At 34.4% G+C, this 21,215-nt stretch overlaps 1 protein-coding gene across 1 annotated transcript; it reads left to right on the forward strand.

Moving 5' to 3' along the window:
- Positions 1-2,832: 2,832 nt before the first annotated feature.
- HAPLN1 (hyaluronan and proteoglycan link protein 1) lies at positions 2,833-15,701 on the forward strand. The gene is made up of 4 exons (XM_015809948.1): positions 2,833-2,947; positions 9,819-10,187; positions 12,548-12,850; positions 15,310-15,701. The coding sequence occupies exons 1-4, from the start codon at positions 2,848-2,850 to the stop codon at positions 15,597-15,599; spliced, it is 1,062 nt and encodes a 353-aa protein (XP_015665434.1). The 5' UTR covers positions 2,833-2,847; the 3' UTR covers positions 15,600-15,701.
- Positions 15,702-21,215: the final 5,514 nt, after the last annotated feature.

Raw genomic sequence — 21,215 nt, forward strand, 5'->3', positions numbered from 1 at the left:
CATTGGGTTGCTCCATTTCAGAGTTCAAACAAGGCTTGATTCCTAAAGACTTATCCAGACTATCAGATTTCCTTGTCTCAGAAAGTTTTGGAAGGAAAAAGTGGAAAACATTGTCCTGTTTTAGCTCCTAGGGACATGTTTTTATGCTTCACTTCTGCAGTAAACTTTTCCATATTCTGTTGCCTCAAGCATTGTTGGTCTTTGAAGAAAATATTTAAGCTTGATGTAGGCTAACCTACAATAGCAGTTTTAATGACTATTATGCAGAATCAGGAACATCCCTGCAAATGAATCAGTGTTTCCCATACTCTGTAATATCTTTCCTACGAATGCTATAACATCTCAGTGTGTATAATACTTGTCCTGTAATCAGAATCTGGTTAGTTCAAAACCCTGCAGACCTTTTTTCTCTGTTGTTATTTTTTTCCCCTTGAGCTTTCTACTTTTCACCACTTCTTTCAGTCATCTAATACAGAAAGTTACCTATGAACAACTACAGATTATTCAGGTTATTTGGAAGCTGAGGATGAATGACTGAAAAATGATTAAACAATATACTGTGAAAATTATAAAAACAAAAACTATATAATTTAAAAAGACCAAATAAGATAATAAATGGTCTCTTCTGCTATCTCAAGGTCTCCTCAATTTTAAATGTATTAAATATTTTCAGTTTCCATACATTAGAAGGCAAAGTTTATGGAAGATCACAATGTATTGGGAGGGCAGGGCTTGTTTGACTATGGTTTGTATAGTAAACCACACATTTAGGACTAATCATGCTGCATGAACCAGCTAGATTCATGAATCATGCTAAGCCATTAAGTATGGATTACTCATTACACAATAAGTTAAGCCACAAACAAGCAAACTAACTTTGTGTGGATCAGATTAATATTGTTCAAAAAGAATCAGTTGTGCTGGATCATCTTTTCCCAAATGAGCACAGACTTCAACTTTTATAATGCTTCAGCCAACACAGCACCACTCCTGAAAATACTGGGAGCTGAGGTGCACACACTTGGAGAATACCCAGTTTGAGGAACGCTGACATAGGGAATACGGTTATAAACTTCTCTGTACAAGCCTCCATGTATGAGGATTCACACAGACAGTTTATTCTGTGTCTAAACTGATAGTAGCTCTGCTCAAGATAAATAGTCACAGAAAAAGGCTTATTGAATAAGCTATTTGGTCTCCATTTTCTCTCAAGGCATTGTAGATAATGGCAAGTGTTTATAATTATAAAAACTGCAGTTTTTTAAAAAAAATAATACCATCTATTTAGTAGATAAACATCTAATGTTGTTTTAGTTCCACACTAGATGAATTTGATTTTGAACCATCTCACCCTAATCTTGAGAGCCAGTTTAATGTAGTAGTTAAGATACAATGCTAAAAACAGGGGGACCATGAGTTCTAGTCCTCCAGTGGACCAGTTGGGCTCCTTTCTCTTGAAGATGACATTGGCAAACCACTTCCAAACTTTCCGTGAAGACTGCAGGGACTTTCCATGAAGTCCAGGCAGTTGCCAGAAGTCAACAGTATATGAAAGAGTACACATACGCAGAGAGAAATACACAGAAACACAAAACTTCTTAACCTTAATCTATAATTTCCTTCTGAGATGAGCAAAAACATACTGCCAGAACAATGAAATTCCACACAATGATAGCTCAGTCTCACAATGTTAACTCAGTGGGTTAACCCTGTGCCAGAGGTCATGGGGTTCTCTTGCAACTACTTTAATACAACTACTTGTGCAAAAAGCAGCCACTTGTGCCAAAAAAATCTCTGGATAGAATACACAACCAGAAAATGTTTCTGATTAAAAAGTTGTCTACATTCAAAATTTGCAGAGGTTGTGAATCTTGCTTCAGATCCATGCCACATTCACACCCATCCCACATCTCCCCAAAATAAATTAAATATATTTTTCTGAATAAAACTTATTTTACATCTCTATCTTGTTCTGGGCACAAGAATTCTTTCTGAACACATATAGGACAGTAGAGAGGTATCCCAGCTAAAGAAAATACCAAACTGAATCTTCTGCCTAAGAAATCTTGAATTATATTCCTTCCTATGGATTCCAGGCCTTCATTTTCTTAATTATTCCTCTGAGGCTGCAGAATATTATCCTGCAGCTCTCAGCAGCTCTGCTGACTGCAGGGACCCTAACTGACACAATAATTTCATGCGTCAGCATTCTAAATAGAAATGAATAAAAATCAATCAGGGCAGCTGCAGTAGTGGAACCTGCAATTCTAACCTGCTTTATGTAGGTTTCAACATTTGTCTGCAGACTAATCTATAAAATGGTGAGTATGCCTGTAAGGAAGCATGCCTCTGCAGTCTGCCTCTCAGATCAGTTGAAGAACTTGCACTTGCATGCTAAATTAACTAAGGTGCAAAAAAAACAGTCACAAGACGTAAAACAGTATTTATATTCTGTGTCTAAGATACAGTATGTTTTTGTTTAACGGATACAAACAGAACAGTTCTGAATATTTAAATTGAAGCCCACTTAACCTTTAAGGATCACAATCTTTATTTTTTATGGTTTGGAAATGACAATTACTCTCTTAATGGGCAGAGTTACCCAACAGTATATTTCATTTGGTAGTCAAATAATTGTACAGCTAACTTCCTGACAAAAAAGGACATTCCTAATAAGATTTCTTAATTATGTGACTCTGTAATTTTACAAGGACAAAACAATGAGCAATAAGAGAAGGATGGAACTCAGAGGAACTGTATAAAGTGTTACTATTATAATTTCCAGATGCAATTAGTTTCTTTGCAATGTGATATTTTTGCAGTGAAGAAGATTCTTGACTATAAAAGATGAAGAGCCTACTTTTTCTGGTGCTGATTTTTTTCTGCTGGGTTGAGCATCATGCTGCTAACTTCACTCTGGAGCATGATAGAATAATTCACATCCATGGTGAGTAAAAGAAATTCAATGAAAAATTGTGATGCTGTAATAAAAAGGTTAACATTTGCTACATTTATAAAACTGATTAGCTAACTTTGCTGCAGCATTACATTTTTTATACTGCAGTGCTTTTTAGGCTGGAACTGCAGTCTGCAGTTCAGCATACCACATTTCTGTGATTTTTGCCAAAGAAGCAACGGTTACTAAAATCAAAATGCATGCATGTTAAACACAGCAAGTAAACAATTAGGGCTATCTGATAGATATCTGCCTACTCTATAATAAATAAGATCTAAAGCCCTTCACAAGTAGACCTTCATAGCACAGAAATATGGTAATGATGGATTATTAAAACACAGTGATGCAAAAAAAGAGATCAGCAGCAATTTAGACAACATAAAAAGTAGCTTACCTCCTAGATGATGCCTCCCCATTGCTTTGATTTCTATTAAATGCTACCTCTTAACATATTTATGTACATCCATTCAAATCTTAAAGCGTATGATTGGCTGTGAAAAGCTTTGAGGTGATAGCGGAATGCAGCTGTTTTTCAGTTCTTGCTTCAGCAGCTAAAGATCATCCTGTATGTAGCAAGCCAAAACATTTATTTATGCAAAAGTGACAGGCAGGATAAATGTCATGCAGCTTCTCTGCTTTGTATAGCTTACATTTTGACAATTTAAACTATACAGCCTATGGATATACAGGATAAACTCTGGAGAGTCAGTGCAATAAAGTGAATGCTGGCCTCATTATAAACTGTGTTGCATGTTGATACTTAGAAAGAAATGTTGAGCATCAGACAATTTTGGGAGGATTCTAAGAAACAGTTATCGTTTTTAGAGTTATTATCAAGGTGCTAATACTCTTTTGAACCATAATGTGAAAATTTCTTGTCTACTTTACATGAGAATGTAAAACTTTGAAATGTTTCAATTTTGGAATTTTGCTCTAAAAATGTTCAATTTAATGTTCAATTTAATGTTTGATTAAGGTTTGTTTATGAATAAGCATTTTGAAGGATTTTGCATGGTAATGGGCATCAGCAATGTAAGGGTAAAGGAAAAAAAAACCCAAAAAAATTTCATGAGAATTGGCAAAGAATATACCCTAAACTGAAAATATGGCTATCTAAATACTTAAGAAAGTTGGCATAGAATCAGTAAAATACATAGCTCAAAATACATGGCTTAGAAGTAACTGTTTTGAAGGAAGGTAAATGATGATGATGGTGGTGGTGATGATGGTAATGATGGTGGAGGGTCTTTAAAGGAAAAATGTTCCCAAAATAGTTTAACAATTGATTCAATTATTGTAGAGGTTTCTCTGTTTTCAAACTGAAAGCCATTGTCGGGGAACCTTTAGTCTAGATTTCCCACACTGAACAAAGATTAAATAGCCTTCAAGAGGCCAGTGAACACTTTAACACTGATGAAAAAGCCTATGCAATTTGGGTACAATTGATAATTAATCAGGCACAAGAGTCCCAGTTCAAATAATGTGGATTTTTCAGTCATAAATGTATATTTTGAACAAGGGTTCATGTATACATAGGAATAAGTGTATTCATACTTATTATACTCATGTATACTCATATATGAAAGATTGAGGGCAATAGAAGAAGGGGACGACAGAGAATCAGGTGGCTGGATGGAGTCACTGAAGCAGTAGACGTGAACTTAAATGGACTCCAGAAGATGGTAGAGGACAGGAAGACCTGGAGGAACATTGTCCATGGGGTCACGATGGGTCGGACACGACTTCGCAATTAACAACAACAACAATACTCATATATAATTATACTTCAATACTTCTTCCTGAATTTGGTGACTTACAGATAGATTGAACTCAACTTTCATGGTGCATGGGAGGCTACTAAATTTTATCACTATTTGTAGTTCTCACCCATTTTTTAATCATGAATTTGTTTTTAGCTCTTCTGTTTATAGATGCAATTAGTGATACAATTAATTTAATTTGGATTAAGCTCATCTGAATTCTACATCAACAAATAATGAGAAGGTATTGATCATATGTAGCAATAATAATAATCTATGAAAATTATTTAGGGGATTTGTTGCAGGATAAAGGTATAACATTTTTTCACTTTTGCCTCTCTTGTGATAGAAAGAACAACTTACAGTAACTGAAAATGCCAAATCAAAATAAAATGATTCACTGGTTCCACAGTTCACCAAAGGATTTCTACTTACAAAACAAAGTTCAACACGTGTAATCAAAGCAATGAGCCTCTACAAAAAGACATCATCACTTTTCATTCACTTTAGAGCACAAATTATTTAAGATGACACAGTTCTGCATAAGCCAAATAGGCAGAAATCCAAGCATTTTTCATTGTTCAATATGTATGTTAATCAAATATGAAAAAATCAATACCATAAATTTGTATATTGTGTTTATAAAGTGATTTTTCCAATTTGTTAAATACAAAATTTCCATGAGATGTTTATAGCAAATTTGTCAATGCTAAATATTCATTTAAAAAGGGAATAAAATGCAATTTTCACCACACATGTGTACTTACCATTATGGTTCATTGCATATGATGAGATTTATTTCTCTATTCTGTGTTGGTGAAAACATAACTGGACTATGTTTTCCACATTTTAGATGATCACAGTGTTCCAGATGACAGCAACTGAGATAATATGTATGGAAATAAAAATTAAGGAGGAGTAGTTGAAGGTGTTAAATTCGTTTTGCCTGGAGAAGAAAGGATTGCTAGGAGACATGATAGCTAACTTCAAGTAGCTGAGAGCTGTTACACAGATAATGGGGCAGAATTATTAGAGTTATTTCAAAAAACAGCACATGATAAATGTGTTAAAATAATATATATTGGTTGTTAATTCTTAAGTAATATTCAACAATGGAAGATATTACCTCTTTCATTGATAGTATTTAAACAGAGACTTATGGCCATTTTTCAAAAGTGCTTTAGTAGAATATTCCTGCTTTGGGCATAAAGTTGGACAAAATGATTCTTCAAGCCTTTAATTCTGTAATTCTATGAAATATGCAGTAGACTGCCCAGGTTCGAATCCCATAAAGGGGCTAGCTGATGAGGACAAATGAGTCCGAAATAGCTATACTAGTCTCCCACTTAAATCTTTAACTCTTGTCAGCAAAAAGAAATCTGAATTTGTAATGTATCGCAGCAGTGACTTGAGCCTGCTTAACGCCCCTAGTTGGGGGGCTGCAAGGCAAAAGAGATTATAAAAAGTAGAACTGCAGTATAGCAGTCAAAATGCCAAAGGTGCAATCAATCAGACTGTCTGTCTGAAAAACTCTCCTTTCAGAATTGCATTTTTCATAAGATGGAACAGTCCTAAATGGTCCTAGGATATGAGAATCCTATTTGTCAAGATTACAGCTGCAAATAAGTGGAGTGTGTGTGTACCTATAAACTCATTCATATTGTTGGAATAGGCAACAGTTATGGTGAAGTGCCCTGTGAGATAGTAAGAGCACTAGGTGGCACTGTTATTTTAGAAAAGTTTGTAAAAATAGGAATATGAAATTATCTGGAACCAGGACAAGAAAGGTGCTTCTGATCAGCAGCTGCATCTTTTCTGGGCTCACATGGTAGTTTTGTTGTCCCAGGTGAAAAAAAGTACAAACCCAGAAAAATGCATGCCTGCTTTAAGGAACTGTTGGCAGGTACAGTAAGATTCTGATTCTGGATCCAAAGCACTTTTCCCACATCAGATCCAAACAGCTGCACTATTCCTAGAAACAGAATAGGATGAAAAACTCCGTTTTTCTCCTTCCTGTAACTACGTCCTTTCTGAATGCCAAGGGAGGGAAGGAAGGAAGGAAGGAAGGAAGGAAGGAAGGAAGGAAGGAAGGAAGGAAGGAAGGAAGGAAGGAAATCATAAATGGAACATAAATGGATCATTCACTGAAATGGTCACTAAGTGTGCTTAAAGTCTTACTTCAGCTTTTCTTTGCTCTACAGACCTGCAAAGTTGGTCTCAAAGTTACTTGTATTATCACAGATTTTTCATATCAGTTTATCTCTTGTATATGTGCATAGTAAAATAAATATCTAATGACTAGATTGTAGACCAGTGTAGCCATCCTGAAAAGCTTTAATTTGTCAACATTCTTATAATGCACTATACAAGTTATAAAAAGTTCAGGCTTAAAGATTCTTAAAATCACATATGGTGAATTATTTTTACTACTTACTGTAATCCCCTGCAAAGCAAAAGTCATCAAGGACAGGGTACTATCAATTTCAGGAAACCATTCTGAATTTTTCAAATTTAATTGACAGATATGTATCAGAATGGTTATTCTCTGTCAAAGCTCTTTTCTGGGTAGGTTCTATTGGTTCTTTCGTCTTGCAAAACTCCATTAATTTTCTTAATTTAGATTCTACCTCCCCATCACTGTCCCATTGTAAATGAATAATTTATGAATAATTTATTCAACCAAAATGAGTTGGAACTTATTTCCAAATCAAACTTTCTATATGGGGGGAGAAGGGTTAATGATAACAATTGAAATGAATCTCGATTATTACTACTATTGTTATTCATTCATATGCAGAAGACATAAAGAATAATAAATGACTGATAATTTCAGGATCTAATAAATTCATTGTTTTTTATGCATTCTGCTTTCAACATTCTAACAATAAAGAGACAGTTGTATTTCCATCCTAGTTCAGAGTTCTTGTAAAATATTTGAAAAAACAGAATCAGGCTGATACTGTGGCTGACTCCCATGTTCAGATTGGGAATTCCTGTTTTCCCCAAGGCAGAAATGTATTACATAATATTTATGACTCAGTGAGGCTCTTTGGTTTTTGTGATTGTTTAAAATATAATTTGCATGCAAGCTTTCAGCACATATTGATGTGACTGAGAATCACTGAAACTTAATTAGTGGAAAAAAAGAATCATATACTGATAAATGAAAATAAAAATGTTTTTCATGAAAAAAAAACAGTTTTTCAGAATATTAATTTAATTCCCGTTTCCCCAGTATATGGTAATTTGGTGTAATGATTAAGGCATCATGCCTAGGAAACCATGGGTTGTAGTCCCATTTTAGGCATAAAGCCAGATGGGTGACCTTGGGCCAGTTACTCTCTCTCAGCTCTAGGAAGGAGGCAATAGCAAGCCACTATTGAAAAACCTTGCCAAGAAAACTGCAGGGAGTAGTCCAGGCATTTGCCATGAGTCAACACTGCCTTAAAGGCACCACAGTCTCCCACCCAAAAAAAGGATTCCACTTCTTGGAATTGATTTCAGGTGTCATGAAAGGACAGTGAATTCTTACAAGCAATTCTAATAGTCTCGAACCATCTTTCCTTGGAAGGTTGTGGAGGAAGTGCAAGAGGCTCTGAAGAAAACAAATGATTTGAGCCCAAGCAGAGTTGAGACTGGTATACAGTGTAGAAATCATATTGGTCACACTTGTGAATGGAGACAGTAGAATCAGGAGAATACCAATCTGTTTGGACAGTCTCTGAAAGAATCAAGAGAGGGTACTGCTGTGCAGTCAGTATCCATCTTCCTTACGGGTTAGTTCCAGTCAGTGCTAATAGTGGAGGCGAGATATGGCCAGAGACCCCTATTTCTTGCAGTCCCTTGTAATGCTAACCGGGTGCCTGGAGATTGTCAGAATCAGGATAGGAAAGAATATTTGTGAGCTGCTATAACCAAAACTGACTTTCTGCAGCTCACATGAAATTCAGTACAAAATAAATCCCATATAAAAATTAAAAACACAGCACCAGAATGTCCAGAAAATAATAAAAGATGAAAACAACAATTCTCTGACTCTCAATCCATGATCAGAGATAGATGCAGTTTAAGAGTTCTCTTAGACTTACAGTTCCCGCTTTAAAAACAGATGGCACTTTTATCTAAGAGGGTTTTTGCAAAGTTACACCTTAAGTGCCAGTTATGATTTTTCCTTGACCCTACTCACAGACACTCATGCTCTAGTCACCATCAGTTGGGCTACTATAACATACATTACCCAGGCTAGCTTTGAAGAAGATTCAGTAGCTATAACTGATAGAAAATGTGGAAATCCCGGCAATGATGAATGTATCTCGATATACTCAGTAACATCTGCTGATTCAGGAACAGCATTGGCTACCAGTGAATTTGGTGATATAATTCAAGGTGCTGATTGTCACCTAAAGTTACACCCAGAAATCAATTGGTACCCTAAATGTCTTATGACCTGGTTATCTGAAGGATTGCCTTGGCTATATTTATTGACCCATCCAACCACATCAAATTGAGTTAGTTTTTTCCAGGTCCTTTCTCTATACAATTGTCACTGGCATTCTCAGAAACTAGTCCTACCTTTGGAGGTTCCTTCTTTTTAGCGATTCATTTGCCTTAGCCTTCAGGAAGTATTATAGACCTACATGTTCTATCTTGCACAGGAGGAGATCCTATAATTTGAAGATGGTTTTCTGCATGTATGACATTTCTATCTAGTCCTCATTTTTCATCATCATCAACAACAACAATACCACCACCACCACCACCACCACCACCACCATCATAATCTTCCTAGCATTATTCCCTCAGGAACAGGATCTGCTTTTTGGATCAACGAGTGCTATCTTGCATGATAAAATGTAGCATCTGGATCATGTCTGAATTTTGATGGAGATAGTTGGAGTAGTTATTTCATATATGTTCACATTGTTAGCCATTTATTATTCATGAATGAGAGGCATGAGAGAGAAAGAGAGAGTACTGAATCATATTGTACATATCCATAGATTTTTTACTTGGCTAGGAATGTGGCTATTTTCATCTCTGAAATAGTTTAGTGTATCTCATCCATTCTAATCAATGTTTTTTTTTCTCCAACATGTGATTAGAAAATGAACCTCACCTTCTTGTGAAAGCAGAACAAACCAAAATCTTTTCGCATCGTGGTGGCAGTGTTACTCTGCCATGTAAATTTTATCGTGACAATACATTACCTGTCTCAGGATTCCATAGAGTTCGTGTCAAGTGGACCAAACTCACTTCAGATTACCTCAAAGAACTGGATGTCTATGTTGAAATGGGCTACCACAAAAAAAGTTATGGTAATTACCAAGGAAGAGTATTCTTGAAGAAAAGCACTGAAAATGATGCCTCTCTGGTAATCTCAAATTTAATGCTGGAAGATTATGGGAAATACAAATGTGAAGTCATTGAAGGTTTAGAAGATAACTCAACTGTTATAACTCTAGACTTGGATGGTAAGCTTCCCAGCTAAACAGAAATTGTTCATTAAAAAATATTGCTATTACTATTGTTCTGACAATATAGCTTTCATATCTTAATATAACAATCTATCAGAATCTAGCCATATTAAATATTTTTCTTTAATTAATAAGAAAGATTATTGGATAAGTTAAGTTTGTTAACCTACATTTTATTTTTGCAGACATTTTTTAAGGTAGCTTTATTTATAGTTCTCTTCAAGCTTTATAAAATAATTTAATTCAACTTAAGACTTTAGGATAACAAGCTTTGTCGCTAACATCATGCAGATGCTAAGTGTCCATAACATTGGGACAAACCTCATGAGGGCAGAAGGCCTTGTTTATAGGTGAAAGTCTTTATGAAATCCTGATCTAGATTGTGTGAAAATGCCTCTGCATATGTTATTAAATCAAACACATCTTTGCCTTGGGTTCTGAATATATTTAATTCAATTTCAAAGCAACCTGACTTCTGAACAACTCTGGGCAGAGAAAACAATATATATAGAAACAATCGTAACAGATTAAAAGACTCTGCAAGGCTGAAGGGATCAACCTTTTGGCCATTCTGACTTAAAGCATTTTTATACTGGATGGTTCTGACTAAACAGCTGAATTTGATGGGATGGAAAAATATCTTGGCTGGAGAACGTACTTAGCCGCAGAGGCTAAGCTGAAGCTGTTGAGTTCTTTTAAGCATTTATAATCTACATTTCTTCCATTCTGTTTCTTAAATTAAGCATCTTATTTCAGAGGGAAAAAATCAATTTTAAGGAAATGGAAGCTTTACTCACATACTAGGCGAGTGTCAACAATTCTGATCTAGTGTAGTTTCCAGTTTTGCTATATTTATATGACCTTCTCACTTACAAATATAGAAAGAAGTTAAGTTTCAGGTAGAGACAATAGTTACTGCAATATTTTGCTTATGGAAATAGCATTAAAGATAAATCCAAGCTTATTTGAAGGTTTCATTCCAATACAAATGACAAATTTTCTGGCTGTTCATAAAGTTTATGTGCCAAAATCAAACAATCCATTTTCTTGCTCTTTAAAAACAGGCATGCTAATAATGAGGCAATGAAGCCAAAATAACTTATCAGATAGGTGAAAGCCCATATTTGAGTATTGCATGAAGAACTGGTACATTCCATCAGGAAAGGGTGAGCTTCAATATATGGTCTAAAGAGACAGTCAGACAAAAAGACTAAACCAGGGGTAGGCAGCCCAAAACACTCAAAGAGCCACTTGGACCTGTTTCCCACCGAAAACAAAACACTGGGAGCCGCAAAACCCTTTTGACATCTAAAATGAAGCTAACACTGAATATATCCTTTTTTACCTTTATTATAGGTGTGTGTGTATCATAAAGGTAAAAAAGGATATATGCAGTGTTAGCTTCATTTTAGATGTCAAAAGGGTCTCTCTGTCTGTCTCTCTGTCTCTGTCTCTCCTCTCTCTCTCTCTCTCTCTCTTTCTCTCCCTCTCTCGCTCTCTCTCCCCCCCCCCCTCGCTCTCTCTGCGATCTTCTGCTCATCTGGCTTCAAGCTGTTCTCCAACAAGCTCAGGGGTAGGCAAACTTGGCTCTTTTATGACTCATGGACTTCAACTCCCAGAATTCCAGCATAGCTGGGCTAGCTAGCTCTCTCCTGCCCTTCCTGCTTCCTGCAGAGACACAGCAAAGGGAGGAGCTCCGCCCAATAAGCTTTTCAGCTCGTTGGAGAACACCATGAGTCCACTCTCTTTTCTACACACAAACACACACACACACACACAGAGAGAGAGAGAGAGAGAGAGAGAGAGAGAAGGGAAGGCAAGTGGCTTCTCTGTCTCTGTCTCTCTCTCTGCAAATGGCAGAGGAGGCTGGGAGCCTTAGGAGAAGGCTCAAAGAGCCACATGCAGCTCCAGAGCCGCATGTTGCCAACCTATTGACTAAACAGTTCACTTGTTAGGCCGCATCCCCAAATATAAATTTAACAGATTGTTGTTTTAGTGATAGTACAAATCTCCATTCAGTCTTCTATCTGTTCTAACATATTGTAAATAATTTTTAAAATGCCTTTCAGTTGGGGGAGACCACCATTTATTTTTTTCAGTTTCCATCTGTAAGCCTCATTTTCAGCACTACTGTGATATTAGGAGGGATGGACCAACATTTTGGGGCTGATTTTGTTTTCATTCAAAAAAAAGTGCCACTGAAAAATAAGTAAACTTGCTGCTGAATTCTAGTGTATGATCTGAACATAGTGCGAAACGAAGGCTTAAGACCTTGGGCTCCTGCTACCAGTGGATTGTCCTTCCTTAATTAATTAATTGATTAAGCAGTCATCTTTTCCTCTTGTGCTCTCTTTTAGGCATTGTATTCCCTTACTTCCCACGACTGGGTCGCTATAATTTAAACTTCCATGAAGCTCAGCAAGCCTGCCTCGACCAGGATGCAGTTATAGCTTCATTTGACCAGTTAAACGAAGCATGGAGGTCAGGACTGGACTGGTGCAATGCGGGCTGGCTCAATGATGGGTCAGTGCAGTATCCAATTAGAGATCCCAGAGAGCCTTGTGGTGGGAAGAACACAGTGCCTGGAATCCGGAATTACGGCTTCTCAAATAAAGAACAAAACAGATATGATGTCTTTTGTTTTACCTCTCACTTTACTGGTGAGTAATTTGACTCATTGGAAGTTCTCTGGAGTGAAGCGTGACCCTCGATGTTAGTTTTTATTTATTTCTGAAGGAACCATAGCTCAGATGTTCAATGTGTTTTACATGCAAAAAGTCCCCAATTCCATTTCAGTTCAAATTCAATTCAATTCACTAATTCTTCTATTTAAAAAGATCAAGCATCAGATCATGGAAACACCAAAGGGCTGTTGTTATAACAGGAGAAGGCAACTTTTTGATCATATTTGGAATGTTAATATAATAAAAATTCTCTTACAAATGGCTGCTATTGTGGGATAACTGATCACAAAACAGACATATATCAAAAGGCATAAGGTTGCTCACAGCTATGACCTGCAGTTCTCCAAGATGATAACTATGTTCTCAACTTCTCATTGTCTTTTTTTCCAAGGCAGGTGGGCACATTTCCATACAAAGAAATGGACTGAAACATCTCACAATTGTTATTTTTTGGAAGGATCCCTTAGATCTTTTTTTGAAAGAAGGATGAAGCTGGATTCTTTGCTTCTCCCTGGTTTAGAAAGACATGTTTGCCTGAGCTCTAGCATCTGTGGCTAATTATTCAGGAGTCAGTACTATAATGTCTGAAGAAAAATGAATGATAGAGCTCTTAATTATTTTTTACTCCCTGATCAATTCTGTGAAGTTCAATTATTTCACAGTTTTTGTGGAAAAGATTACAGAATGCAGAAATTTTACTCCCATGTTATGTTATAGTCCAGCATTCTTGCTTACTGTTTAACCAAAATTTGCTTGATATAACTCAGAGCAGTTTGGAGACTGATATTTGATATGAAACTTCTTTATACATACTTGAAAAAAAAAATCCTCTACCATTTCTAGTAAGAAATTCTTATGCAACAAGGTTGCCAAAAATCAATCCTAAATGAAAATTGTTGATTCAGAATTTAAATGTACGTTAGAAATGGGGAAAATGTTACATTTTAAACAGAAAACAATGCTGACAATGTTAAACAAAGTAAAATAACAATGCCACTATTTCTAGGGAAATTAACAGAAAAATACTTATCTACACAAGAGAGAAAACAAGGAAGCTAACATGGAAAACCCTTCCTTTCAGCAGGAACTTGGTCAACTCAGAACCAGGCATTGTATGCCTCTTGAATAGCAGATGTTTGGCTTGCAGCCCACAAACAAAGGGATGCTCCCTTGCTCCGAGTATTCACAATACAATTTATTTGTCTCAGAACATGAGAACAGTAAACATTACTATTCATTGGGCAATCCTGAGGAATGCATTTCCAAAATAAATAAGCTTTAAACATTGTACAAATGTTTACCTGATCCAGATCCAGCTATTTTAGTTCCATAAGGGGCTGACTGAGTTGAGGCAAATAAATCTTGTGCCATTTAAGCATTATCTGAAATTTTTGGAAAAGGAATAAATACACACAATGAGTTCCAAAGAGACTGACCACTATTTATAATGAAAATTCAGTTTCTCATAAGTCCTATCATCCCATCCCATATAAATAACATAGCTTGCACATAATTTGGGCTTTGATAAAAGGCTTCAAACAAGAGATAAGATTTGAATTTGCCTTTCTATAAAGCTGTTGAATCTGCTTCCTAGGTGAAGGGAGAGGTGCTGATTTTCTCTGTTTCCACCTTTCCCCTACAATCCTGTGCTGTCTTAAGGAAATGAGCCCTCTAATTCTTCAAAATAGCCTTGCAGATCAATGGAGAAATAATCAGGGATTATTGAATCAAGGAAATCACTTTGTTTAGATGAGGCATCTATCATGTAGAATTCACACATAGTCTGGATCCAATTTTTTATTTTTTTTAAAAAAAAAATAGTACCTTGTATTTGACTGAAAATATTAGAGAATACAGTATAAAATTAATTGCACTAAACATGAAAATCTAAATCAGAATTATTTAGAGACATAGAATTGTCCAATATGAATGAAATATTCACATAGTAATGACAGTGTGAAAAGCCATGTAAAAGCACCTTGAGCAGTATGTACATATATGTATGAAGCGAAGAACCATTTCTGTTGATTTAAGTCTGTCACAGCCCTTGTTCATTCTATAGTAGGCTGACAATATTGAAATTGGATGATTTAGAGATAATTAGAAGTGTTTATGCATAATTTTACAAATATTTCTGAAGCAAATTTCAGTTAGGTAAGGACTCAACATTCTCCTTATCATTTCTTACCTTTCTCCATAAGTGCATTAGAAATTTAATCTCATCAGTAGAAAAATTCTGCATATTTATAGAAAGAATGAAATTTTCCCTCCTTTAATTTTAGGGATAACTATAACTATGTAAGAATAGTTTTGAACTGTTTTACACACAAAAACATAATAAATATAATGAAATATTTTTTCTTACGAATCTTTAAAAGGTATTTTAATTGCATATCTTTTTTCATATGTATTATAACCTTTCTCTATTCCATCAGGCCGTTTTTATTACCTAATACACCCGACGAAGCTGACCTATGATGAAGCCGTGCAAGCCTGCATCAATGATGGTGCACAGATTGCTAAAGTAGGCCAAATGTTTGCAGCCTGGAAACTCCTAGGATATGACCGCTGTGATGCCGGCTGGCTGGCTGATGGCAGTGTCCGATATCCCATCTCAAAGCCAAGAAAACGCTGTAGCCCTAATGAAGCAGCAGTACGTTTGGTGGGCTTTCCGGATAAAAAACACAAGCTATATGGAGTCTACTGCTTCAGGTCATACCAGTGAAAGGACCAAGAGCACAACAATGTCCAGTTGATCAAGAACATGTGAAGATTGTTTCAATAAGAACTTATACAAATTGCCAAAACTGTGATAAATCTTCTTTTTTTTTACTTACTATAAGGAGTCATTTCGTAAAAGCAACCAATTAATTTGTTCGGTTATTATTTTTTTTTAAAACAAATCATTCAATAGATATTTTAAATTAATATAATTTAAAGAAAGTTCTAAGTAAGGAAGTTGTTGAAATGTAACTCTTTAAGCTACACAATTCCAAAAAACATATTTTTCTTGAATGGGGCATGCAATAGCTTGATGATTGCTAGGACTCAGTTAAGGAATGTAAGGCTTATCAAAGAATAAAGTTTACATATTTGCATCATATTAAAAGATACCAGAGAATAATGACTGAGATCTGATGTTATGAACTGTGTCCATCTTTTATTAACTGCCATTCCATGTGATTTTGTGAGCAGTTAAAAAAAGATGTGAATGCTGTTTAAAGCAACAGTATTTTATGAAGTCTTCAACATAAAAAAAAAAGTTTCACTATTTTAAACCATGCCTTTTAGCAAACTCTGGTAAAGAATTGTAACATTCCATCAAGCACAGTTAAATCTTCTGAATATATTCCTGGTTTTCTTATGTATGCAGTAGAAAATGTGTGTATGAATAATTAAAGATTGGAGCCATTTTTCTTCTTAATATAAACTAAATATGCCTGAAATATATTGCATTACTTTGAATAGTTTTATGAACTTTTATATTGCTGCAGCTGTTGTTTTAATTTTGAAATCCATTTTGCTAAGCAGCATTTAGCTTTTACTCAGGGCAGTTATCTATAAATGAACTGCTGGACAGAAACACACATGTATTAAATATAGCATCTTGATTTCATTGTAGCTTTTAAGTATTATTGCCTTTATAAATGAAAATTTTAAATATTTAAAATTTCCTGTCCTAGTTCCATATGTCCAAGATAAACATTATTTGAATTTTGAAGCATATTGTCTCCTCTATAAATAAGAGGAAGATATTTTTTATCCTGTTTAGGAGAAGGAGAAATATTTTAATACTGAGTACTCTTGATAAAATCAAAAACATTTGCTTATTTTAATGGAGACACCAACTCCCCCATCTTCATCTTATTATGCCTTGTATGGTCCAGTTTCTTGTGTGCAAAGAAAAATTTATGTATGGCAAAGCTCTTGGGTTCCCCAGTAGAATATGACTAACTATAGTTATATTTTAATTGGGATTATTTGGTCACTATTAGGATTTCTAGATATTTTTCCAGATTACTTTCTATATTACCAGAATATGCTGAGTTATGTATAGGACAAATGACTTATTAACTTTCTTCAGCCTAGAGTTCTTAAACATGTGGCAGTTCACGTATCCATGATCCTTGGGAATGATGAGTGTTTAATTCTAAAACATCAGGAATGCTCATGATATTTCTGGTGGAAAATAAAGGTAGCAAAGTATAGTAAGCACTGGATGAATCTGCTTAGAATTAATGGCTCTGATAAAACAAACATTAAACTATGACTAAGTTATGTTTAACAAAAGAAATTTCAGATAGTGTAGATCATGCTATGATTTACTGTGTAATCTTAGGCTCTGTTTTGGGGATTTGTTCCAAGGATCATAAATGTCTTTATTTGGATTCAGATAATAGAATCATATTATCAATAATTACATGATTTTCATATATATTTCTGGACCATAATTCCAGCAAGAGGAAAGTCTTGTAACAATATATTTGTGGTTTGGTCTATGTACCACAATATTATAACTAACCAAGGGATTTTATCTTGACTGTTTTCAGAGGATTGTGCTCCAGCGGACAGCTAAAATAGCATATAGTAGGATTAGAAAGCATTTGCACACATCGCTAAACTTGTGTATTCTATGCAAAATGTTCCCATGTCAACATTCCCGAACAATCAGTGTGTTGTATAAATGACGTAGAAATAAAATATCTAATGCTCATGGATTGATTAAAATACACATTGCAAAAAGAAACATTGATATAATTGTGCAAACATGTAAATGAGTATCTGTACCTTAGCAGAATGTTCATTAAAGATGGAAAATAAATGGAGAAATTTTAAGGTGTGAATTGTTCATAACAGAATAGTAGAATGATAGTACACTGGTTTACTTCAAACAAGATTGGCTACAAAGTTTGAGTGAAATTTCATAAACATCTGCAAGCTTTATTGAGTAAAATAACATGAGATACATAAGACTAGATGCATGATGCACCTGTTGGCTCTTTAGAGCAGCCAATGCCCTAATTATGGACACACCTTGAAAACAAGGAACTAAAATATGAGAGGCGAAAATTAAATGGGGCAACCTCAGCTAGGCTTTGTGGGCCATGAAACTAGCAGTAATAGCAAAGGAATAGCACATCGTTTTGAAGGACAAATTATTACAAATTATTTGTTCTTCCCAACTTGAGCGCCCTCAGGTGATATTTTTCAGTTGACCGGGAAGCATCTAGAGTGGAGGTTGTGAATAATTATTCATGCAGTTCAGAACAAAGGACAGATATGTTTTTCTTATCCTTATGCTTTTGCCGACTTCAACTATCTCAAGATCATTTTTTTAAAAAAATAATGTCTATATTTTCTATTAATTGTAATGTGATCAAGTGCTAATTACTTTAAGACAAAACTTGTATTTTGTGGCTGCTTTTCTGGAGACAGCTGGTAGATATTTGAAAATAAATAAATCTGCTTCCAGAAAAGTTGTTATTTCCTTTTTTTTAATATGTTTTATTAATTTTTAACATAATCACCTTAGTATTCGGTAGACAATGTGTTGTCTTGGTTTACATTTAGCAAACATTCACTAACAATTAAATTCTATAATCTATAATCCACATGATAACTTTACATGATTTCCTCTTTTTCCCATAGTGTTCTCTTTTACCAACCTTAAGCTAATACAATTCTTATTTTTTTTAATAAATGATAATTAAGTATAAAAGTTTTCTAATATTTCTACAAATAATAATCACAACAATATAGTATTCCTTTTCTATCTAGTCATTCTGGTTGTCCATCATATATCCCATTTACATTTGTTTTTCCCACAGTGTTCTAAACGTTTTTACTGGTTAGGATTTTCTCAGTGTTAATTACATTTCAATATTTAAATCTATTTTTTCTCATGTAAACCAACCCAATACTTTTATCTTCCTTAAGGAATAAATAAAACTAAAAAGAGAAAGAAGAAGAATGAGAATAAGAAAAAGAATAAAATAAAAATATAGTATATTACTTAAAATCCCTATTTCCTATAAGCTAACACATATTTATTTCCACAAATTTTTCATTTTTTTACCATAATTAAAAATGTATTTAATCTTAAAATAGTCCCTTTAATAAACCTAATCCTCTAGTCTTTTAACTCTTAGTCAAAACATTTTTAATCCATTTATAATTTTCTTAAAGTCAATTACCTTTAGATATCTAAAACATTTCCTTTATATAGGCCATTCCAACTCTTTTATATTACTCATATCCAACAATAAAATAAAAAGGAGAAAGAAAAAGAAAGCACTATATTACTTAAGGGGTTACTCCCTCTTAAAGTCAAATTCACATCCAAAACTTTTCTATTTCTTTAACCATTTTCAAATAAGTTGTTATTTCCATCTACTATGTGGTATCTCTGCATTAGAAATGTATTATACTATTAGAATATTTTATTGCCATTTAAATAAAAAATAGTTTCAAAAAAGTTGATCTTTACATAAGATAATGGTCATATCAGTGGGAAAAATAGTACTACATCCTACAGAGGAAGATTTTTTAAGTTACTGTACTTGTATTCAACATATATCTGGTGTTCTCTTCAAATATCACCATCATTCTTGGGTATACTGAAAGAACCTGTTTGGTCATGCAAGGGAACAGAAGGGTTTATTGCTTGCCATTATTTTGCGTTAGAAACTTTAAAAAAAAAAATCTTGAACACAAGCTTAACTTTTATACTGCCATTTATTCACATAGAACTTTTTTTTCCTAACTGCAGCTTTTCACACTAATGATAAAAACCAGTGGTGGGATTCAGCCAGTTCACACCACTTCAGCAGAACCGGTAGCTAATTTTTTGTTGCCCAGGCCCAGAATGGACTTCCGGAAGCAGCATCCACACAGAGAACTGGTTGTTCACATATTTGAATCCCACCACTGATGAAAACACAGAGATAAATACCTATTTTGTTATTAATTCTTTTAAATACAATATTGTGAATAGGGTTTCTAAAATTAATTTAGCTATTTCATTTTCATGTTTAGAAGATAAGAATAAAGAATAAAAAAATAAGAGTAAAAGAACAATATGTAGCAGCATATTTGTTATGTTGATATTTTTTATTTTATAGGTCAACTATTAACACTAAGTGAGTTAATATGCAATTTTTGTTAATTAATAGAAAAACCACTACATCATAATTAATGTTACAGCTTCTTTAAATGTATATCCAGAAGGTTCCTTAGATTTTAGTGCAGCTATCTGCATGTAGGTGAATAAAAAAAAAAAGACCAATCATGATAGAGTAGCAATTCATTTCTTTCATGTAAAAATACAATGTTACACCTACAGTTTGATAATCATAATTCTAGTTTTAGTGCCATGTATTAAGTGTGTACTCTAACTGAAATTAAAAGATAAACATTAGATGCTTCAACAATGTAGTCAGATGAAAGGTCTTATTAGAATTCTTGTTTTTTAATCTTGTGAATGTAGAATACTTTGGAGATAAATAGCCAGATTTTTACTACTGCTGTAGTAGTACTACTGTTAGCATTAGTTAACAAGCTTAGGTCTCTTAGATTATACCATTTAAAATACAGGAGAGATTACATTTGTGAATGCTGTGCACACTCAAAGGTAGCATTCTGTCATTGTTTTCTAATTCACTTTTTAATTTCCTTATATTGTAATCCTTTCTATCTTTTGTAATTTTACATTTCATGTCATTCTTCGGAAATCTGTTCAGTTCCTGTCACAAAAGCTTGTTTTCTTCTGAAGCAGACAATAATTCTTTCAATGTTAAAATGCACACTACGTTGTAAAATACTTTCTGAAAATGGAGTTTGATCTAAGATTAAATATATAGGATTTGATCAGTCTTTGTAAACCATACACAGCTCTCAGAAAGTTTAATCTTGGTTGGTTAGTCTTCATAATTTACACAGGGCTTATTCATCTACAGAAAGGTTGTGTATGAGTGTCATCAGTCTATGTTCATGCCAAGTAAATAAAATATTGTTGAAATAATGGGAGCTACAGACTAAAATTTCAGGATAATATAGTACTTGCTTTATGACCAATATGCAAGTCTTCCAATTTAGTACAATAAATCAAAAGTTAAAACCATTTAAAAGTAAGTAATGTTAATTGGTTATAATGGGAACAGCACATCTAACCCAGTGTCTCTCAACCCTGGTAACTTTAAGATGTGTGGACTTCCAGAATTCCCGAGTCACTATGTCTTGCTGGTGAATTCTGGTAGTTGAAGAACTCGTGTCTTAAAGTCACCAAAGTTGAGAAACACTGCCCTAACTAAATGGCACAGAGGCAAGAAAATACACACGAATG

Source organism: Protobothrops mucrosquamatus, unplaced genomic scaffold (assembly GCF_001527695.2).
Source record: "Protobothrops mucrosquamatus isolate PMUCROS unplaced genomic scaffold, P.Mucros_1.0 scaffold6, whole genome shotgun sequence".
Taxonomy (NCBI): domain Eukaryota; kingdom Metazoa; phylum Chordata; class Lepidosauria; order Squamata; family Viperidae; genus Protobothrops; species Protobothrops mucrosquamatus.